This window comes from Rhinatrema bivittatum, chromosome 1, assembly GCF_901001135.1.
Source record: "Rhinatrema bivittatum chromosome 1, aRhiBiv1.1, whole genome shotgun sequence".
In the NCBI taxonomy this organism is placed as follows: domain Eukaryota; kingdom Metazoa; phylum Chordata; class Amphibia; order Gymnophiona; family Rhinatrematidae; genus Rhinatrema; species Rhinatrema bivittatum.
In genome coordinates, this window is record NC_042615.1 from 305,625,734 (window position 1) to 305,645,097 (window position 19,364).

The following is a 19,364-nucleotide window of genomic DNA, read 5'->3' on the forward strand; positions in this document are numbered from 1 at the left end:
CCAGACTAGTCCTCTGTGCGGTAATGTACAATGATACGGATCATTGCACAGGGGCTTGCAATAGAGAAGTAGAGGTTAATAACCCCTTCAGTAGGGACACATGCTGTCTACCGCAGTGACAAACTTTATAACAGTTCAGCACTAATACAGTGAAAGAGTAATTGAGGGAATGGGCATGGCTTACTTTTTTTTTTTTTCTTTTTTTTAATGTGTTTCCAACAGATCTCTGCCCCTGAGGATTGGTCATACAAGAGCAACTTCTCCCTCCATCGGCAGCACCACGAATCCGGGAATGATCAAATGTTGCATCAGGTTGGGCTCCACTTCAAGCTGTCCCAAAACCCAGATCCTGTGGAAGCCTTCAAAGATAGCATTTACCTCACTCAGGTGAGTCCTGCACGAGTGGCAGGCACTGATAACGAAGAGAGGTAACCGTATTGGAAGGCTCCTCTTCTTTCTATTGTGCCGCTGTGAATTACAGAGCAACAGAATACAGGTGGAGGTTTGGTTATGTTCACGTAGAGTTTGATATTCAGAAAGGTTTCATCAGCTAACTTGAGAGAGAGGAGAAACTCTTTGTAAGGCTCTCATATAAGTAAATTATTTATACCACTGTAAGAAGGGCAACTGGTAATCTCGGGGTGAGATTTTGGTGGTGGGCGAGGTTTTGGGGGACAGTTTTACATGCACAGTCAGAGGTATGAACAGCACAGTAGGCATCAGTGAAGATTTTAGGTGATTTGGAGAGATGAAAGGTACACAAAGATGAGATTTGTACATTGTACTCGCGATCTAACTTGATAGCGGCTAGGTAGAGAGTGCATCAAGCTAGGTTGAGAGTACATTGTACAAATCTCATTTTTTATATCTTTCATCACTCCAAAGCACACAAAATCTTTACTGATGGTAACTGTGCTGGTCATATCTCTGATTGTGCATGCAAAACTGCCCCCTAAAACCTAGCATAACACCAAAACCTCACCCCAAGTTCAGAATTCCCCCTCTTAAGTGGTATAAAAAGTTGACTAATATGTGTGCCTCCCCAGAGGTTCCTCCCTCTCCCTGCCCGAAACTGTATTTGTGATATTTATCGCAAATCCTGTTTCGGCCATAACGCCCAGGAAAAAGGTGTGGTTATTTCCGGTGAAAAATTTCGCGATAGCGTGCATTACGCTATCACACTCAACGTTAAGTGCCCCTCATTTTCATTTACTCTGCCCAAACTCCTCCCACTTGACTAAATTTTTAAAATTTGCATACACATCTTGTGATGTGTTATTTGTCGCGTGCATTATCAGAGGCATTAGGGCCCTAACACAATTTTAAAAAATGACCCCCTTAGTCGGGTAAGTCTGTTAGGAAAAACCACCTTCCTAAATCACCCGGATATCTTTATAAGAACATGCCATACTAGGTCAGACCATCAAGCCCAGTATCCTGTTTCCAACAGTGGCCAATCCAGGTCACAAGTACTTGGCAAGTACCCAAATATTAATTAGATCCCATGCTATTAATGCAGGCAACAAGCATTGGCTATTTCCTATTGATTAATAGCAGTTTATGGACTTCTCCAGGAACTTATCCAAACCTTTTTTTAAGCTCAACTACACTAGTTGCCTTAATCACATCCTCTGGCAATGAATTCCAGAGCTTAACTGTGTGTTGAGTGAAAAAGAATAAGAACATGATATACTGGGTCAGACCAAGGGTCCATTAAGCCCAGCATCCTGTCCCAACAGTGGCCAATCCAGGCTACAAGTACCTGCTAATTGCTAACTTCATGGAGTGTCCCCTTGTCATTGTATTATCTAAAAGAGTAAATAACTGTTTCACATTTATCCGTTTAAATCCTTTCATGATTTGTAGACTCCTATCATATTCTCCCCTCAGCCGTCTCTTCTCCAAGCTGAACAGCCCTTACTTATTTTGCCTTTCCTCATAGGGGAGCTGTTCCATGCTTTTTATCATTTTGATCGCCCTTCTCTGTACTTTCTCCGGTGCAACTATATCTTTTTTGAGATGAAACAAACAGAATTGCACACGGTATTCAAGGTGCGGACTAACCATTGAGCGATACAGAGGCATTATAACATCCACCGTTTTATTCACCATTCCCTTCCTAATAATTATTAATGTTCTGTTTGCTTTTTTGACCACCACAGGACTCTGAGCCGACGAGTTCAATTTAATATCAACTATGAAGCTGTAGTAGTAGTGGGTTCTGCTCTGTGTTTGCCCTGTGGCTTATAATCACACAGTAAGAAAATAGCAAGACTATTATGTCTTATGTAAAATAATGAAAAGCTATATTTTTCTGTATAAGATATTTTTGTACACATCGGGTGCTTATGAGAACACCCTAGATGGGTGAATCAGACAGATCAGTGCTGGAGATCCCTATTGTCAGTTCTCTGCAGGGAATCTGGCTAGAGTTTGATGGCTGAGGTTATATACCTTTTGGAGTAGCACATGCGCTGTTTGATTTTCTTTGTGTAGTAACCTTTCTTGATATATTGCCAAACTACTGATAAGAAAAGCTCTACTGTGTTTATACCCTAAAATGGTGGACTTTGTCTTTTTTTTGTTCACCGCCTATAATTGTCATATTGTAATCACTAGCTTTAAACCTAACTCATTCCATCCTGAGCAACTGCCAGGTGTGACCTTGAAGCTTTGCAAACTTCATGTTAGAAAAAGGGAGTGTTGGAGGGGGAACTGTTTAAGATGTGCTAGGCTGCTTCTCATATGCAGTATTATGTGTCTGTGTTATTTTAGCAAAAATATGCAGTATTCCCTATAATACTGAGGGAAAAGTGAGAACCATGAAGCTTAAGACTGCAACAATCATTATAACTGTATGACAGTATTTTTCTCTTATAAAAATCACACACTAATACAGGCGCCAGATCTTTTTCTTAGGTGGTAATTCCTAAAATGGAACCTAACATTGTGTAACTACAGCAAGGGTTATTTTTCCCTATATGCATCACCTCTCACTTGTCCACATTAAATTTCATCTGCCATTTGGAAACCCAATCTTCCAGTCTTGCAAGGTCTTCCTGCAATTTATCACAATCTATTTGTGATTTAACTACTCTGAATAATTTTGTGTCATCTGCAAATTTGATCACCTCACTTGTCGTACCCCCTTCTAGATCATTTATAAATATATTAAAAAACATTGGTCCAAGTACAGATCCCTGAGGCACTCCACTGTTTACCTTTCTCCACTGTGAAAACTGACCATTTAATCCTATTCTCTTCCTGTCTTTTAACCAGTTTGCAATCCACAAAAGGACAACTTCCATCCCATAACCTTTTAGTGTTCTTAGAAGCCTCTCATAAGGGGCTTTGTCAAACACCTTCTGAAAATCCAACTACACTACATATACCGGTTCACCTTTATCTACATACTTATTCAGCCCTTCAAAAAAATGTAGCAGATTTGTGAGGCAAGACTTCCCTTGGGTAAATCCATGCTAGCTGTGTCCCATTAAATCATGTCTGTCTGTATGTTCTATGATTTTATTCTTTATAATTAGTTTCCATGATTTTTCCTGGCACTAAAGTCAGGCTCACCGGTCTATAGTTTCCCGGATCACCCCAGAGCCCTTTTTAAATATCAGGGTTACATTTGGCCGTCTTCTGGTCTTCAGGTACAACGGATGATTTTAATGATAGGCTACAAATTACTTGTAATATGTCTGAAATTTCATTTTTGAGTTATTTAGCACAGTGTTGTTCAGTGGCAGACTTCTCCAACCGCCACTGAATATCCGGGTAAAGCTCCCCAAGCAAAATTACCCGGGTAGCTTTCCCGCTCACCAACCCTCTGAATGTTGACCTCGTAGGCGTTCATTCTAGCTGAAACCGTGTTTGAGCTCAAGAGCTTGAAGCTGGATTCAAATGTGGTGGGCCCGTGGCTTTCCTTGGCATAGAAGGGATTCCTTTGCTGGCAGGAGGTCCAAGTTCTCTCTCTCTGTGGGAGATGTGTGGGCTAGCTTGGTGACCTGGCATCCTGCTCTGTGCTCCTTAGTAAGGTTGTGAGCTGTTTGGCGGGGGTGGGGGGGCAGACAGCTCCCATAGGATGTGGCTCAGCTTTCGGATTCCTGTCCTTTTACATTTGCAGTATAACGACAGCTTGCTTTGGTGGGTCCTGCCCGTTTCCCCCCCCCCCCCCCCCCCCCCCCCGTCTGATCCTGCTGCAGGGCAATCATGGCTCAGCTTGAAGGCAGAATTCTGCCTCCTGCTTTTCCTGGTTTGGCGTACTCCCCTGAATGATGGATGTCCATCATTCCTTCCCTGCCTGTCTCAGCTGATCTCTGGCTATCTGGTAACACTGCTGTGTGCATTTCTGGTGCTGCATAAAAATAGTTAATACACTTCAAGCACAGACAAAATCTCTTGTAGGTCCAAAATCCTTTGCATTAATAATTTTATATTTTTAATATGGCAACTCCACTGTTTAAATACACAACATTTCAACACAATTCCACGGGTCCCCCGACACGGACCCCGTGTTTCACCAAGCTGGCTGCGTCGGGAGGGACAGCACAGTTAGGAAATTATTCTTTCTCTCTAATCAGTACAACAGGTAACAGGGAGTGCACAAGAGATTTTGTCTGCGCTTGTCGTGTATTAACTGTCATATAAAGTGCAGCCTCAGCTCAGCTCGTACTGTGTTTTTGGATTTCTGCTGCATAAAAATAGACCATAGTAGTAGTAGTAGTAGTAGTAGTAGTAGTAGTAAGAGACTGCTGCTAATATGTATGAATTATGATTAAGCAGTAGCACCAGATGTAAGGAGCAGGGGAGGAAAAGCATATCAGAAGTAACAGAGGAAACACATACTAAAGTGGCCTCCATGCAAACCGATTTTATTTTTTTCCCCAAGAATGCAGTAAGTACTTCTTCTGTCCTGTCTACAGAGCATGTGCTGAAGTATAAAAAGCAGAAGCCTCTCTAGACATGACGAGGGTTAACCCGTATCAGCCTGTCTTTTGGTTAAGGTGATGCAGGCCCAGTGTGTGAAAACGCAGACCGAGTTCTATCGTCGCAGCCGGAGCGAGATAGTCACTGGACAAGGACATACCATGGGGGCTCTTTACTGGCAGTTGAACGATATCTGGCAGGCGCCCTCATGGGCCTCTCTGGGTAAGTGCTCCAGAATCTGCCCCTGGGCAATGGAGTGAGTGTGAGTGTGTGAGTGAGTGAGTGTGAGTGAGTGTGCGCGTGTGTGTGTGTGTGTGTCCCCTGTTCTCTGGGAGCGTGGTGTACACAATACTGTGCTGTCTGGAAGCTCAGTCTGACTGCAGTTTACAAGCCCCTCGGGTGGACAGACTGAACTATTCAGGCTGGGGACATAATTGAACTTGGGAACTAATCATGTTGTAGTGCCCCCTTGTCATCTGACAAATGATGAACTTCCCTATGCAGAATGTTTTGTTTAGCAGGTCCCTTCCTCCATTAGCTGCAAATAGACATTTTTTTTTCTATTTTCCTTAAGGTAGTTTTCTTTCTGTTGATATGGCAGCAAACACTGTACACGTTGACCTTGGTAGGGCACAGTTTAATAATCGTCAATGGAAAAGCGTGAACACTTTTCTTGTGATGTGGATTGCTGGGCCAGTGCTATTTTAGTTGTGCATAATTTCTTCCCTCACTGCCACCATCTGCTGATAAAAAGAGAGCACTACACTGAAAATCTCCCATTTCACAGACCAAGGATTTATGGCCTAGATTGTAATTATGACTAAACTGAGAGCTCTCAGAATATCCAGACTTTTGTTTGTTTGTTTGATTTGATTTGCATGAAAGTTGCTCTGAACTTCCAATTCAGCTGGAACCTACCTCTTTGGGGGGATACTGTGCCACCATGAGCCTTTATTTACAACTACTTGGGATTTCTCCCTTCTTCTCTCCTCTGCTTCATTTTAAACTTTTTTTCCTCCACCTTCCAGCTCCTAAACCCAGTCTTTGTACACCCAGAGTCTGGTCAATAGGTGTCGCTGTTGCACAATGAATGGGACTCCTTCCCTTGCTGGGGGCCGGGAGCACTGCCTCTGTGGCATCCTCCACCTCAGCAGCAGAAGCTAAGATGGGGAACTTAGTCCTGGGTTTCAGTTTTTTAAATTATCCCTTTAGAGCCCGATCCACCAACCTGGCAATTTTCTGAGAGCCGCAAGTCGCCTTCCAGGTAGCCCCATCAGCACGGCTCCTAGACGAAACAGCACGGCTAAAACAGCACCACTTTAAATGGAGCCTGCATTTAGATCCGGAGGATAAAATAAAGCCAGTCTGTGAATGTGGTTGCCTGAGCCCTCGACTCCCTGCTGATGGGGCTCCCTTAGTGATGATGCTTTAATTAGTTCTGTGCTAAGCTTTCCACAAACCTAGAAATACTGGGCCCCATTGAAAGATTTTTATTGTCAGTGCCTGGATTCTGCTTCCAGACAATTGTATAAGCATTTATCCTAACTGCACTAGACTATGGTAACTCTGTTTACCTGGGGAGGCCGAGCTGCTTTTGGAGGCTTCACATCGTGAGCATGTTTACCCCCTCATTGCTCTGTCTCCTTCACTGGCTGCCAGTAGAGCAAAGGATTAAATATAAAACCCTTTCTGTATTTTAGAGATCATTACATGGCAGTGCTCCTATGTTTCTGTCCAACCTTTTTAAAAACAAAATATATTCCAAAAAAGAGCCTTGCGCTCTGCTGGTAGCCATTACCTTGAAGTGCCACCGCTAAGAGATGCACATCTTCAGGAAGCAAGGCGGGGCTCACCGTCTATTGCCGGGGCTACACTCTGGAATCGTCTGACAGAAGATGTTCAGTCTTGGACAGATTATAAACTATTCCAGAAGGGTTTAAAAACCGCCTTCTTTAATGAAGCTTTTCAGCCCGTGGCGGCCCATTTTTGATGTATTAATTGTAATATGAGCTTGTCTGTGAGCGGTTTTATGTTTATACTGATGTTTTATGTTTAGCTGTGATTTGCTTAGTATGACAAAGTCAGTGTAGGCGGAATGTAAATATTTTTAAAAAATTGAATGCCCGTGAATGAGCCTGGAAAGCTGTGTGTGTGTATCTGGAGAGGGGAAGGATTGGGGGGGTCACTGCCTCTCCTTCAGGCCTGAAATAGGGAGGAAGGGCAGTCCCCGTCTGTGTCTCCTGGCCCCTGGGTAGGGGTGGAGAAGAAGCAATCGCCACTGGAAACGCCCCTCCCCCCTCCCCTCCTCCGCTGTACACTATTTCTTGTGACTCTTTCAGAATATGGCGGCAAGTGGAAAATGCTTCACTACCTGGCTCGGCGTTTCTTTGCCCCGCTGGCACTGGTCGCATTTGAAGATGAGGAAACGCTGCACATATATGGAGTGTCGGATCTGCACCTGGATCACAGGCTGGCAGTTATAGTAAGTCTCTTAAAATTCTTTTTTTTTTTCCCCACCCCTCTTCTCTTTTTCTCGAGCGAGGCAGCAGCAGCAGCTGCTGCTTTCCTTAGCTTCCCTTCGAGTCCGAAGATGAGTGCAGAGCGAACGGGACCACCCGGGACTGAGCCGGCACCTGGCTTTACCCGCCGCAGTTAGGCAGGTGGTTTCTGAGGGGATGGCAAGGTGAGCTCCCCATACCTTTGAAAAGCCTCGGACCCTCAGTCTCCCTGCTGACCCGGCTCGTTGCATCATCTGCTCAAAAAAAAGTGTTGCTGTGTTTTTGCCTCAAAATGTGGAAACTTAAAAAAAAAAAAAAATTACCCAAAAGAATAAAATGATTAAAAGAAATAAAAGTAATAGTAAAGTAAGAGGCAGGACAATTTCGAAAGCAGTTTTCACGGTTAAGTAGTGATTTATGCAAGTGAACTGGCTGTGTGGAAAGCATGCTCCCTGGGTAGAGGAAGCGTGCCAGGGGCATGTCTAGGTCAAGAGAGGGAAATAACATGTTTGGATTTCATTTTCAAAATCCACCCAGGTTATTCCCCTTAAAAAAAAAAAAAAAAAAGTGCCGGCACAGAGAGCAGCTCTGAATGTCCACATGCGCTTTGTGCCCATGGCAAGTCCCAAAGTGAAAGCTTGCACGTCCTTGAGCTTTGAAAACTGAGGTCGTATGTGAGGAAGAAGTACCTGCAGACTTTGGCCCAATGTGGATAGCTTGAAAATTGACTCCTAAAAAATGTTTTATAGAAACTTCCCCCAGAGCTTTGTAGGGAATGTAAAACTGAAGGGTATGTTTGATGGTTGGGTGAGGTTCTTGGAGAATTCTATAAAAAAACAAAAAAAGTAATACATGCGGAAATATAGACTATAATGGTAGATAAAGACCTCAAAGCCCACCTAATTTGCCATTTTCACTTCCTCTTGTAAATTTACTGTTTACTCTTGGGTCTGTAAAGAGAAAACTCGCAGACATTCTCTGATAAACCACTTGCTCACCTTTTTTTTCCTGCAAAGAATGTGTTTTTTTGTCAGGTGTGATTCGCAGAGCGGTTTGGCCCTTTACTTAATCATCTGGCGTTTGACTGACTGCTCTTGTGGAAATCTTTTTTAAAATTGTCTTAAAACATTACCCAGTTTTAAGCGTCATGTTGTTCAGGAAAGTCCATAGGTGTTCCATGGCTGAGAGCACAGGATAAGATATATGCCAGGTAGGGCCGTGGCCAGTGTGCAGACTCTGGATGCGTGGCATCAGCATAGCTCTCTGCACTGCTGCTAATGCACAATCTCTGTGGCGTGCTGTGAAGAGGGGGCAGCCACATGGGCATGAAATTCTGGAAGTGCCGCAACAACAGAGAAAAAGACCTGACTTTCCAACATGAGTTTTCTTGAACACGGACCTCGAGCAGATCCTGCTTTTAAAATTTTATTATATAAAAGTAAATATTCTAAGTGGTGTTGTATGAATCAGAATAATTTTTTTCTTTTCTTTCTCCATTTGTTTACTCTTTTTGAATTTGCTGTCCATCCCTTTTTCTTTTCTCCACATCCCTTCTTCTCTCCTCTTACCCCACACTCCCTCACCACACTAAGCTTCTCTCCTGCCATAGGTTCCATCCCCATGCCCCTGTTTCTCCTTTTCTCCTTATCCAGATTTTCCTTTCCTTCCTCTTTTTCCCTCTTCTACCTTTCCTCCATTGTCATTCCCCTTTCTTTCCTAGTCCCTCTTCCATTCCTTCTACTGTTCTTACTCACATGAGCTGCTGCTCCTTTTCGCCTTCCTTTCACCTTTTCTCCACCCAGTTGCAAACGTTCTCCACGCGTTTCATCTGCTGCTGACCAGCTGCATTCTCTCCCATCCAACACAACTCCCCCCACCCCCCCGACCAGCACGGGCCCTGCTTCTGTCACTTTCATCTCCTCCCTTGCTCAGAAACTGTGGCTGCCTCCCCTCTTCCTCCTCAGAGAGAAGCACCTGCCTTTTTCCTCCTTTCCTCTGCCTCTCATCTCCCCGGCTCTGCCCCTAAACAGCCACTGGATTCCTTCTCTCTCTTCCTCCCTCTCTCCTCTCACCTCCCTGTAGACCATTACCAGCCTCCACGTTTTTCACTTTGCTCCTGTTCCCAATTGCTTGCTCCCGAACTGTTCATGACGGTATCCACGAGGGCTGCTGCAGCGCTGAGTGACTCCTTCGATTGTGAGGCTCATGATGCTGAATACTGACTCTGTGAGCTTATGAAATCAGAGATGTGGCCAAGGCAGGGCACACCTGAATATTAAAAAACAAACAAAAAAAAAAGGCCAGGACTTTTTGAAATGTTGGCATTTGCTGTCACTAACGGAGACGGAGCCAGCAGCTGGGTTATGGTTGGGAAGTAGGGGAGGAGGTTGACAGTCTGCAGTAGGTGGCCAGGAGAGGATTTAAGGGAAGAAAATAGCAGAGGCAATGGCGGGAGGATTGGGGAGGTTAGCTGTCCGTTTCCCACAGTTTTGCAGCATTTCCTGGGGTGGGGGATCATGACATGAGGCCCCCGCCTCCTGAGTCACCTCCAGGGACTTGTGATCATGCATGCTGCTTCATAGGGTAGCCAACTTATTGCGTGCATGGAGTTGTAGCTCTGCTTATCTAAAGAAAATCAATGGGGCAATCAGGAAACCAGATTGTAGAGCTGTGGCAGCCCTAATCCCTGCACATTATCTCACAGCAGGCAGGAATAAAGATCCTTTCCCTTCAGGAGTGCGTGCAGTATGGTGAAGCTTTCCCCTTTCTCCCGCCTGTGTTATTGGGAATGCCAGCTGAACCGTGGCTGGGATTTGCCTTTATCGTTTGCTGCTTTCCTGCAGATCCAGGTTGAACCCAGCTTGATTTGAAACTGTTTCCCTTTTATGAGAGAATAGCAGCGATAAACTAATGATTCATGGAGTAGGAACAATTTTATATATCTGTCCACAGTATCTACCTTTATTATTTTTCAAACTGGGATTTACATAAATGCATTTCAGACTTGGCCTCTACTGGCAAACCCAGTTACTCTGGGGTTCCCCCTTTTATTATGTATCTATTTATTTTTGTATCCTCCCAACAGTCAGCCGACATTCTGTAGCCCAAATGATGTGGACCCTGTGGCCACAAGGTATCAGGGTTGCGTGGCAGCTGAATCTCCTACCTCCCAGGGGCTGGGAATGCTGACTCTGCAGCAGCCCTAGCCCAGGGAGCCGAAGCCTAGTCTGGGAGTCCACCCCAGATTGAAAAGGGATTTTTTTAGCAGAGCTGGGGATAAGCACATCAAAGGTTTAGCCTGAAGCAGCCTCTCTGGTAATCATATGAGAACAGGGCTAAACAGAAGGGATAGGAAAGAGGGGGAGAAAATCCCTAGATAGATGCAAATGAAGGCTTGTGGGTGCCCAACAGAGCAGGAGGAAGCCACTGGGTCAAAAAACCAAACTGCTGCCCTTTTGGATCCAAAGGTTTTATATGGCTGTGAAGAATTTTTCCAATCCATTACTGAATGTAATTTAATAACCTGTGTGTCCATAGGTGAAGCTGTACCAGTGGAGCTCTCTGGAGCCCGTGTGTGTCCGCGTGACAGAACCCTGCACCGTTAAGGCTGGCAGCGCTGCTCCAGTCTACAAGGAGCTTATCCTGGACTTGCTGAAAAGATGCGGGAATTGTACCAGACAGCGCTGTCTAGTCTCCTTCTACTTTGCAGTGGAAGGCCAGCCTTACGAGCCAGCTAATTATCACTTCCTGTCTTCCTTGAAGGATGCGGAAGGGCTGCGAACGCCACAGCTTAATGTAAGCTGCTCTTGCGTCGGGGTTAACCTTTCTGCTTTGACCTTTGATTTCTTTTCTCAGCTGCTCTGCCACTGTAATTTCATGTTACAAAGTGAGTTCTGTTAAAAGAAAGCTAGAGTTCCTTTGAGTTCTGGTTCTTACTGTATGTGGTGACTGCAGAAGGTGAAAAAAAAACAACCGCAGTCTGTGTAGTTGTAGCTTGTTCACTTACACTATCATCATTATTTATTTGTCATGCTTGGCTAGCAAGAGAGCACAAACAGGCCGAATCTGTAAGAATCGTGGGAGAGCGGCCGCTACATGTTGAGCGCCCATTGTCCCGACGTGCACTCAGCCACCTCTCCTGGGTGCGCAATTCAGTATTTAAATGAGGGGTCACGCTAATAAGGAGGCGCTAGGGACAATAGCATAGAGGTGGCTGTCAGCAGGTACCGATAACCGACGCTCAATTTTACCAGCGTCAGTTTCCAAACCCACTGACAGCCACGGGTTAGGAAAACAGATACCGGTAAAATTGAGCATCTGTTTTTCTAACCTGCTGACCAACGGGCAGGATTTATTTATTTATTTTAAATTTTTGGTTCCTCAGACTTAACATTGCTAGGATATTAAGTCGGAAAGTGTACAGAAAAGCAGTATTTTCTGCTATGGGCAGGCGTTAATTTCTGAGAGTAAAATGTGCGGCTTGGCCGCACATTTTACTTTCAGTATCCCGGGCTACTAACTAATAGCCTCATCAACATGCGTTTGCATGTTGTTGGGGGGGGGGGTTGCCGCACGTTTTCAACGCTCTAAACTCTTTACAGCATAAGGGGTAATAGATGCGTGTTGAAAACGCGCGGCCAATTGCGTGCTAAACAGTGCACTCGGCCGAGCACACCGTACTGTATCGGCCTGAAAGTGAGTTACAACCAGATAGGATAACAGGATACCTGAAGCACTATGGTATCCTTCTCCATTCCAAATGTGCTGATCAGCTCAAGTTCCTGAATCAGCACTTCTCCTTGGTCTGTCAGATTTCTTTCCTCCAGGCTTTGGCCTGGAAAATTTGGTGCATCTGATGTGATGGGTAAAAGCACTTCATCTTCCTTTATTTAATTTCCAGCATTAAATTAGAAAAGATGCTTCAAAAAATAAACCCAGCTCGACATGAACTAGATTCTATTCCTACCCATATTCTAAAGGAAATATCACATATTATTTCTCCTACACTAGCCGCAATTATTAACAAATCACTTGAAGAGGGTCTTTTTCCATCTAATCTGAAAACTGCAACTATTACTCCTATCCCAAAGAAAAAGAACCTAGATCCCAATGATCTAAACAACTATCGTCCAATCTCAAACCTTCCTTTACTTGCTAAATTGATTGAAAAAACTGCTTTGCTTCAACTAAATGAGCATCTTGAAAACAACAACATACTTCACCCCGCTCAACATGGCTTCAGGAAGAACCGCAGCACTGAAACCCTTCTGTTAAACCTAACTAACAAATTAATAAGAGGCTTTGATAACAATCTGAACCACTTACTAATTATGCTCGATCTATCTGCTGCCTTCAATACAGTCGACCACAATTTACTAATATCAAGCCTTGCCAACATAGGACTTGCCGGAAATACCCTTGATTGGTTTACTTCATTTCTAAAAGACAGGTTTTTCAAAGTCACCTTTAATAACGTCTCATCTGATCCCTACCCTCTAGATACAGGAGTGCCACAAGGATCTGCCTTATCTGCCATCCTCTTTAATATTTATCTTCTACCACTCTGTCACTTCATCTCCAATCTTGGCATCACCTTCTTTCTTTATGCTGACGATATTCAACTACTTATCCCCATAACATCTACCATTGAAGAAGCAATATACCTCAATTCAATCAAAATTTTTCTCAACCAGCTAAAACTATGCTTAAATATGAACAAAACCGAATGGATCTTAATAAAAAGAAACTTCTCAACTCATTCTTCTCAAATTCCCTACATTCAAATCGACAACTCCAACATTCAAATGAAAAATCCAATAAAGGATCTTGGCATCTGGATTGATTATGATCTGAGTCTTAAGAATTGCATAACTATAAAAACGAGAGAAGGCTTTCATAAACTCCAGATCCTCAAACATCTCAAACCATTACTGTACCCGAATGACTTCAGAACAATTCTTCAAACCCTCATTTTCTCAAGCCTAGATTATTGCAACGCAATTTTCTTAGGACTACCTAAATCCTCCCTAAAACCACTACAGTTACTTCAAAATGCTGCTGCACGAGTGCTTACCGGCAAAAGGAAGTTTGATCACATCTCCCCAACCCTAAAAAACCTTCACTGGCTACCAATTTCACAGAGAATTAAATACAAATCCTTAACCATTCTACATAACGAAATTTACAAAGACAACAATTCATCTCTGGACAACATGATTGCAATTCACAAATCACCCCGCCCTTCAAGGTCTTCTGACAAATTACAGCTAATTATTCCTCCTCTCTCATCTGCGAAACTATCCTCTACCAGACATAGAGCCTTCTCTATAGCTGGACCAACAGAATGGAACTCTATCCCAGGATACCTAAGTTCCATCAAAGATTCCAAAACATTCAAAAAAGAACTAAAAACATGGTTGTTTAGACAATCATTCACAGAATGATTTGATCAATATATATATCAATATCAACCTTTATCTTGAACTCTAATACTTCTTTAATAAGTTTCTTCTTCTAAATTAAGCCTTAAATTGTCTCATTCTAACATGTTATACTCTGCTTCTGCCGAGATGTTATAACTTTGTTTATATTGTTTTATAATTTATAACCTGTTCATTGTATGAAGTTGTTACACTGTAAACCGGGCTGAAGGCACTCAGCTATACTTCGGTATAAAAAAGAATATAAATACTAAATAAATAAATAAATAATGGAACTCCTCATGCAGCTTGCAGTCTGCTGGCTCACTTTTCAAAGGGAAACTCTTCATAGAGTTTCCTTGTAAAAATGCCACTGGGGCGCACAACAGAGGGAAGTTTGTACCCGCATCCTTTGCACGTGCATGGGAGCAGATGCAGAAGGATGCACTGGAAAATACATCTAGAGATTTTGACATAAACTCTCTGCCCATACGTTCACTTCCCTGACCTTTCCCCGCAATGTCTTTATACAGTTAAAAGTATATGGGCCGTGAAACAAGGTGCATGTTTTTACCTGCACTGAGGAGGAGGAGGAAATGCTAGGCACACATTTACCCATACAAAAAGCTTTGATCAGTGCCCCCTTAATGTCTGGAAGGAATTGCCAGGGAGGTTTCATTATCTAGTTGAAGCTATGACTGCCCCTTCGATGATCAGTTACAGTATCTCATCAGACTAGGCATTCTGGGTTGCAGAAACAAACTTAATCTGACATTCCTTTTTTTTTTTAGCCCCCCCTGTTTTAGTAGACCCACCCTTCCGCTGTTCCTAGTCTGTCATTGCAGCGATGGTCCTGAGGTTAAGAGCCATGTGCTCCGGCTCATTCTGGAACCCTGCATCATGGGCTCTAAATTCGGCCACCACTTGTCAGCTTTAATGATCACCATGACTTCCCTCTCCCCTTCCCAGGGGCTGTGATTGCTGCCTTTCCAGTATACTCTGCCTCAGCCATGCTAGGGTGAAGAAGTTGGATCTCCAGTTTTAGTTTACATTCTCATTACAAGATGTCTGTTTCACAGAAGCTTGGCACTTTCCCATTCTCTTTCCTTCTTTCTGATTTTGTTTGAAGCGATCTAACACTCTCTGTGTGCCTGTGAAAATCAGAGCTGAGCACCATCAGCACCATAAAACAGTGTTTGTCTCGTGTAGCAGTGCTGGAAAATGAACACGCAGGTTCATCACTGTTCCCTGGCCCTGCAAGTTCATGCACCTAACGGTGAATTTATAAAAGAGATGCATGCACATAAAAGAGGTGCATGCACATAAAAGAGATGCATGCACAAGTAACTGTTTTATAAACCTCTCTCATACACATGCAAGTACCAGTGCGCGACTAACTTTGCTTGCGTAAAATAGGGGCAGGGCCAACGTTTACACGCACAAAACATGATTTTATAACCAGGGCATACAGAGCATGTGGGGCTGTTAAAGAGCAGAAGTAAATATGCACAAGTATCAGGTGTAAGTCAGAATAAAACTTTTTATAAACAAAAACTGACTAGGTGGGGGATCTGGGTAAAGTGGGGACATGAAGGATGAAGAGCCTGAGGAGTCTGACCTTCAGACAAACTGGGCAAACTGGTGGACTAGTTGGTAAAACTGGGAATTTCCTTCATGCACGCATGTTATAAAATGTGCTCATTTGTGTAGCTTAAAGCCAACAAGTCCTAAGGAAAATACACGACTAACGTTCCTTGTGTAACTGCTTAAAATTAGGAGCACATGTATGCACGCTAGGCATATTTTATATAATGTGCGTGTAGTTGCACAGATGATATAAAATTCATGCGCATGTGTGCTGTCGTCCACGTACGCGCATAAATCAGCACTCGCACACTCGTTTTAAAGTTACTATCTTAGCTTGCAAGGGAACCCAGATGCTCCCATTTTAAAATTGGAAAACCTCAGATATCCCACAATCTGCTATGTGCTGGCTTAAGAGTTTTCAGGGTTCACTATACTGGGGTGGGGTGCACTTTCAAACTTCTAACTGTTTGAAGCCAGAAGCCATCTTCTCCCTGTTGATGGAAAGAGACCGCTTAGAGTTGACGCCTCATGAAAAAAGTTTTTTCCAACAACATGACTTTCACACGGATACACATTTTACATAATATGAAAGCATCCACAATAAATAATCAAACGTGGCCTTAGCTGTGCTTTCTGGCTGAGCTCTCTATTAGGTGCCATGATCTCGCTGTGGCCCTGTTTTCTGTACAGCATCAATGTTACAAATTGGCTAAACTAGTAAGTGGACCCGCAAGACCCCATTGGGTGGAATGAGCTGCTCTGGATAACCTGTTTTTTACTGGCCTTGTTCTTCTTGCTTCTCAAAAGGATTGTATTCTTTCACTGAATCTTTGTGGTCAGGATGAGAATGGTTTTCCAGGCCAATATCGTCTTAAATTTCGTAACTGTCCCCGGCCTCTGTTAGACCAATAAAATAATTTTTCAAGTTTCTCTCCAAATAATATCTTTAAAGGGAAACTTTCATAGATGTGCTTTGGACCATGGGTTGGTCACCCATTGTCAGCCATAGAAGTCTTCTTGTACCTACTTATGAAGGTATAGATTTTGATACAAGCCATATAAGATCATATTATCCCTCTGAAAGGTATGCTGCTGCTGATTTCAGCCATGCTTCTTCATCCTCTTTTGGTAGTTGTTGCACCCTGCACAAAGGAGCTCTTACAACATAACCTGTACAAATTGCAATGTGAACTGTTAAATGCTGTGGTCCTTTAATGCTGTTCCTCTAGAGGAATGATTGTCTTTCTGGTTACTGCTGAGACCATTGCATTAGCTCATGGCATTTGAAGTAAACATTCTCAGACATCAGCAGATAAAGCTTGGAGAATGTTTTTACTAGCCTATAATCAGATTCTGGTGACTCCCATTCCGCCAATACCATGTTTTCTATTTCAGAGTGAAGGGAAAAGTGGTTGATTTGAAAACTCCTTTAATAATTAGAACCTAGTCAAGGGTCTCCTCTATTTTGTTTTTGGATATTCTCAGAGATTAATTTACCTGTGAAATTAATGCAGAAATCTCATCTTTATGAAAGAGTTGGATTGCTAAATCCTCTTATCCTTCTGAATTAATTTTCCCTTCTTCTAGTGAGCCACAACTATTCACCCCTATATTCATTCTTTATGTCCATATATGGTGGCTTGTTGGATAGTACAAGAACTATACCACCAGCTTCTGGAGTAATTTTAATTTTTTTTGGGAGGGTTGGCCTGCAGTAGTTGGTGATTTTTGTGTTTTAAAATAGCAGATTCTAATCCTTCCCCAGGTTTCTGTAACGCACAACATGCCTGGTGAAGAAATTTGAAAAATTCCAGTGTAACTTTGCTGGTGCTAGGAAAGCTTTTATTACTTCCTCCTTCCATAGTATGCTCATTTTATGGCATTAAAATCCAGAGGATCAAGATTTTTCAGTGTTTGCTGCTGGGCAGTGCTGTAAACAACTCGAGCTGCTTTCATAATGGCTGCCATTCCAGATTCCTTGCCTCTCTCTGGTTCCTCGGTTGCCTCTGGGTATGGCAGTAAATTCATTATTTGTATTTCTGCCTCCCAATATGCTTTTTATTTGTCTGTTTTGATTTTGAGGAATCCTCTGTACCAATTTAGTCACTGAGGCAAGCAGAGCATTGCATCAATGGATTGTCTGCACCCACATGTGACGCAGCGGCGTTTGCGCTCTGACAGGCTTTCTTAAATGTATAGCAACATCTTTTAAAATGGCTCCTTTCTTAAGGGAAACCAAGTAGCATTCACCTCTGAAATATATTTTGATTCCTTCCTTCTGAATACCTACTTCCTTCAAAAACTTTTTTTTTTTAATATGCTTAGAGAGAAAACAAGGGAAGGGAGGATTTAAAGGAGCACCAGCAATTTCTCAAAGGATCCTCTATCTTAATAGGTCAAAGCTCCTTTTAGGTTCTACTACCACCCCTTGTTGGGCTGGGAGCAAAAAGGTTTGCTACTCAGTATTTCAGGGGCCCTGGCCCACAGACAGCTGAGAACGTGTAGTATTTATTGCACGTTTTAATAGGATAAATGTAAATTAAAAACCTCTTCCCTTTGCTGGAGGCAGAGAATACTGGCTTTACCTGTCACTGCACCACAGGTAAGTAGTGATGATGTCACAGAAAAAAAATCATTTGTTCTGCCTCCATCTGCTGGAAGGGGGGAACATAACCAAAACATTCTGGGCTGATGTAGCAGGTTGAGAAGGAATAGGGTTTTAGTACAAGATCTCTGGAAATTGTAGTGACTCATAAGCATGCCACCCTTTTGACTTGAGATGTCCATGTGAAGTTTGGCTGTAGTGTAATGAGAGTTTTTGGCCACTTCTTCTCTTGTCCTTACAAACTGAAAGCAAATACAGCTGCCATTTACCATGAAACTGGTATAGTAGTAATGAATGCAGTTACATGGAATTGACTTGCTATCTGCATCTTGTTTCCTAGGCTTCAGTTTCTCGTCAAGGTGAAGAGTATGCCGTCATAGTACAGACCACTGCAGTAGCTCCCTATGTCTGGCTGGACGTTGGTGACATTCCAGGGCGGTTTAGTGACAATGGTTTCCTTATGATCGAGAAAATGAAAGTCGTGATCTTCTTCCCATGGAAGCCCACCAGTGTCTCTGTACTCACAGCATCCCTCCACGTGACATCACTGATGGGCCTTTACTGAGGGATCATGCACTGAACCATAAACTGTTAGCAAAAGTGAGATCAAAGCACTGCTGCAAGGAATGTAAATGAGCATAAATGAAAAAAAATCCCATAAAATAAAACTTTATTTTTTATAGGATTAATAAATTGTAGCCAGATTGCCTTTTTGAATAAAGAAATGTCTTGAGAGCACACCCTTGTTTTATTCAGTAAGATGTAAGCTTCAGCTCCTTTTTTTCATATTAGTGATGTATATTTAGCAGTGGTTTTGTGACACTAGTGCCCCAACCATGCAGACTCAACTGTCAGGATCTAAGAGTCAGCATAACTCCAGGAGTGCTATTTAAAGCAGTCTATACAGATAAAAAGTGTTTTACTCATGTCTATTAGATATTTGAAAATTGCCTGCCTTGAATGTGGCTAAAAGTCCCATGTTCAGCTGCATTGAGTGGGGGCATTTAGGGTGAGGGAGGGAAAATTGTGCACATAGATTGCATTTTCAAATCTATACAAATTCTACCCCCACTAAAAGTAGCTGCAAATGACTTCATATACTTTGCACCCTTGCATGATTTTCCTTTGAAGTTGGTACAGAGGCCACAGGTAAAAAAAAAAAAAAAATACAGGTGGACCTTGCATCAGAACAGGCAATTTGAAAATTGGCCTTCAAGAGTCTAAATAGAATGCAACGGTGAATTACTTCGTTTTGACTTTCTGCTAGTGTGGGTGATTCCAGTGATAATGGATTAAGTGAGACTGCCTGCCCACAAGTGTGTG

The 19,364-nt window shown here is 42.9% G+C and overlaps 1 protein-coding gene across 4 annotated transcripts in view; it reads left to right on the plus strand.

The window, feature by feature from the left end:
- MANBA (mannosidase beta) overlaps nt 1–18,779 on the plus strand; it is a 137,231-nt gene extending 118,452 nt beyond the window's left edge. For 3 of the 4 annotated variants that reach the window (XM_029597047.1, XM_029597048.1, XM_029597049.1), the window contains 5 exons: nt 223–387; nt 5,010–5,154; nt 7,272–7,414; nt 10,968–11,225; nt 18,382–18,779. In XM_029597047.1, coding sequence (XP_029452907.1) covers nt 223–387; nt 5,010–5,154; nt 7,272–7,414; nt 10,968–11,225; nt 18,382–18,606 — 936 coding nt within the window. In that variant the 3' untranslated portion in view covers nt 18,607–18,779. The remainder of the gene's footprint in view (nt 1–222; nt 388–5,009; nt 5,155–7,271; nt 7,415–10,967; nt 11,226–18,381) is intronic. The other variant, XM_029597050.1, reaches the window with a different exon arrangement.
- The last annotated feature ends 585 nt before the right edge of the window (nt 18,780–19,364 follow it).